General features: G+C 39.2%; 1 protein-coding gene across 1 annotated transcript in view; it reads right to left on the bottom strand.

Moving 5' to 3' along the window:
- LAMB4 (laminin subunit beta 4) overlaps positions 1 to 3,922 on the bottom strand; it is a 97,611-nt gene that overhangs the window by 88,543 nt on the left and 5,146 nt on the right. Inside the window, 1 exon segment of the mRNA XM_006774858.2 lies at positions 925 to 988. Within this exon segment, the coding sequence (XP_006774921.1) occupies positions 925 to 958 (34 nt within the window). The 5' untranslated portion in view covers positions 959 to 988.

The following is a 3,922-nucleotide window of genomic DNA, read 5'->3' as shown; positions in this document are numbered from 1 at the left end:
GGGAAGCCATAAAAATCTTAGAGGAATCCCAAGTAGCAAAATCTCAGACATATGCGGAAGCAATATCTTCACCAATACAGCTCCTAGGGCAATGGAAACTAATGAGAAAATAAACAAATGGGACTACATCAAAATAAAAAGCTTTTGCACAGCAAAAGAAACCATCAACAAAACAACAAGAAAACCCACTGCATGGGAGAACATATTTGCCAATGTTATCACTGATAAGGGTTTAATCTCCAACATTTACAGAGAACTCATACAATTTAACAAAAGGGAGATAAACAACCCAATCAAAAGACAAGATTCTTAAACTTTGCTGCCATGAAGAGATTCATTATGAATCTTTCAAGAAAAGATTCTAAGCAAGTTAGTTAGTACTCAGGAACCAAAAGCAGGTCTGTTATAGACAGGAAAGTCCGGATCAAAGAGAGAAATTGTTGGAAACATCTTTTCTATGACAAATGTAAATTATTCTCAGCGTATTAAAAATAGCACAGACATACAGAATTTGGCCTTTTAGCTCAGAGCTGTTGCTTATTCAGAAGAGGGGATTTTGCCTATAAGCTCTTCATGAGACCACATCACTGGGACAAGTGCTACATTCAAAGCAGAGCTATTTTTAAAAATTGAAATGCATTGTAGTTGCAAATTATGAATCTGAAAGTATTTTGCTTTCTTTAATATCTTACTTTATCTGCTGAGGCTAATCTTTCATGAAAGAGTGATAGAAATAACTATGTGTGGATACTAAACATATTTGAGAGAAATTTTTTAGTTTCTTGACAGAAGAGCTATACAACAGAAGAGCTATGCAAATATATAGCAGTATAGAAAAAAGTTGAATATGTTTAAAAACTATTTCCATTAAATATTTTAGAACAATTTAATTCAAGCTGAACACTGATTTTTGGCAATACTCACCAAGGTGCAAAAGAAAGGTCAGTTGAAATTGCATTCTTTTGTCAGGAAATGATTAAATCCAATTCTGCTGGGTTAAAAAAAAAAAAGGAGGTTAAATCAGTCACTGATAAACTCAATTAATTGCATCAATTATAAATGATTTGAAAAATTGTCTGATGGTTCTTATCCTTTAGGGACACAAAATGCCTATAGTGCCCAAGATGTTAAAAAATAAGAGTATATAGCCCTAGCCAGTTTGGCTCAGTGGATAGAGTGTTGGTCTGCAGACGGAAGGGTCCTGGGTTCAATTCTGGTCAAGGGCGATACCTGGCTCTGATCAGGGCATGTGGGGGGCAGCCAATTGGAACGTCTCTCTCACATCAATGTTTCTCTCTCTCTATCTCTCCCCCTTCCTTCCACTCTCTAAAAATCAATGGAAAAATATCCTCAGGTGAGGATTAACAACAACAACAAAAAACAATACATACAACTTTTACAAATATTTGTTTTCTATTTTGAAATCACAAAATGCAATCATTTGTGGGAAATAGTATGGAACACATATAATTTCCTTTGCATATTTTTATTTTAACTGACTTTTGCCTATCTTATTATCTAGAAAAAATTTAAATTATGCAATTAATATGTATTCATTATTGAAAACAGAAAATTCAGTCAAAATAAAAGAATTATTATCCATAGCCCTACCACCTAGAGAAAAGTGGTTAATATCTTGCTACATGTTCTTCCATACTTTTTTCCTTGCATATAAATGTTTTCTAAAAATGATATCACATCATATGCGTCTTTCAATCAATATACCCTACACATCTTTTCGTACCAGCAATATATTTTCACATAAGCAATTTTCAGCCTAGTGGGGCATCAGAATCACCTGGGGGCTTCCACCAACCAAACCGGTGACCCCTTTGTGGATTCAGCCATGCCCCTCTGGACAGAGGGCTCCCCACGTCACTGTTGTGGGAGCCCTGACACGGATGAAAGTGTACATGCATCTCAGTGGGTTGGAAGGAGAGAAGGTAAAATGTTCTTCTGCGTTGGTTTTAAATGACTGAATAGTATTCCTCTGAATCAAAATTTCTTTAACAAATCCCCTATTGGTTGATGTGAATCTTGCTTCCAATATTTTCCTGTTATAAATATTTTTGCTAAGTCTTTGTTTATATCCGTAATTATTCCCCAGCATATATTAAATGGAGTGGAAATAATGAATCAAATAGCATGTGTGTATACAGACATATATATGCATACATAAAGAGTACACATACATGTGTACATACGTGTGTGTGTGTGTGTGTGTGGTGTGTGTACAGCTTTGGGTGTTCAAACTGCCATTCAGTTTGTTTGTCCAGAAAGTTTGTCCCATTTTAGATTCTCATCAGCAGCCTATGGGAACAGCTGAAAGCAAAAATTGTACCTTATCATTATTATTTTAATGTATTTATATGAATGGTAGTGAGTATAAAAATATTTTTCATGTATCTACATGTGAGAATTATTTCTGACATTCTAGCCTTCAAGGCCTGTCCTAATAAATTGTTTATCTTATTAATCCCACATCTTTATCCCTCTAACCTCACATTTCCTGAACTCTCGCATTAGGACACCACTTTCTGCTTGTTGCACCCTCCTCTCATGCCCTTTGCCTTGAATGCCACCCTCCTAAACTCAAATGCCAGCCTCCTTATGAAGTCCTTTAGACAGTATTTTGAAATGCCCGATTTTAGACGAATTTCCCACTCTGTGATCCAAGTTTACACAGCCTGGGGGGCATTCTAGATGTCCCATGTCATAAGACAATGACCGAGTGAGAAGCAGCCTTCCGGAAACATCTCCAGCTGAAAGTGAGCTCTATCTGTTCTAAAAATCTGCGATTTGGGTATAATAACCGCATACCGAGCCTAGTGAAGACCTACAGGGAGTCCAGAATGGAGCCTTAGGAAGTCCGCTCTTGTGGGACACCTGACCCTGAGCACTTTTTCTAGGTGGCAGATTCTTGTTGCCTTTTCCTCAGTCAGAGCATGTGGCTTTGGTCAATGGCCCAGCTACACGTTTGGTAACATGAAATCTCAAATCCTGATGTTGTTCTGGATTCCGAACTCCTGCCTGCATGCTTCATGCCTTCCTTGTTAGAGTTGAATAATATTTTATGCTATGTACCTGGGGAGGTTTTTCAACTACCGATGCTCAGGCCCATCCCAGATCAATTCAATCAGTATCGCTGGGGGTGGGACCCAAGTGTCAATGTGTTTGAGATGCTCCCCGGAGGATTCTAATGTGTAGCCAGGGTTGAGAACCACCCATGGCTCACAAACACCTAACCCTCATTAACTTGCTCAATATGCCTGCTCTTCTCCTGGATTCCATTCTAAGGGAAGAGCATAACCTAGTGGTTCCCAAACTTTGCTGCACATTAGAATCACCCGGGGAGATTTAAACACCCTGCTGCCCAGGTACATTCATACCAATTAAATCAGAATACCTGGACGTGAGGTCCTGGCATCAGTATGTTCTAAAGATTCCAGGTGATTCCATCTGTAACAAAGTTTGGGAATCCATGTCATTACCGTGGATCAATGTGCTCAGGCCAGAAACTTGAGGGTCATTTTTTATTCCTCCTCCTCTCACCCTTCACTTCTAAATTTGTTCTCGTCTCAGTGAATCTTAAAGTGTGACTCATGGGCTTAATAAGGTGACACATTTTTCCTGGGATGTTTTTGGTTGGACAGTTCCCGGGTCCTGGGAATCTCCCTGAGTCCTGGGCAAACCCAGAGATTGGTCCCCCCGACGGGACCAGCAGCAGCAGAGTCACCTGGGAACTTGTTAGAAATGCAAATGATCCTGATGTTGTCCTGGATTCATATGTAGAATCTAATGAACAAAATAAACTGATGGACAAAATAGATCCAGAGACACAGAAGCATGGAACAGACTGCAGGGTCTCAGAGAGGAGGCGGGGGTAGGTGAGTGGGAAGAGATAAACCCAGGGTGGGGGTGG

This window comes from Myotis davidii, unplaced genomic scaffold, assembly GCF_000327345.1.
Source record: "Myotis davidii unplaced genomic scaffold, ASM32734v1 scaffold125, whole genome shotgun sequence".
Taxonomy (NCBI): domain Eukaryota; kingdom Metazoa; phylum Chordata; class Mammalia; order Chiroptera; family Vespertilionidae; genus Myotis; species Myotis davidii.
The sequence above is the reverse complement of the archived record's forward strand: the minus strand, read 5'-3'. Positions and strand labels throughout refer to the sequence as shown.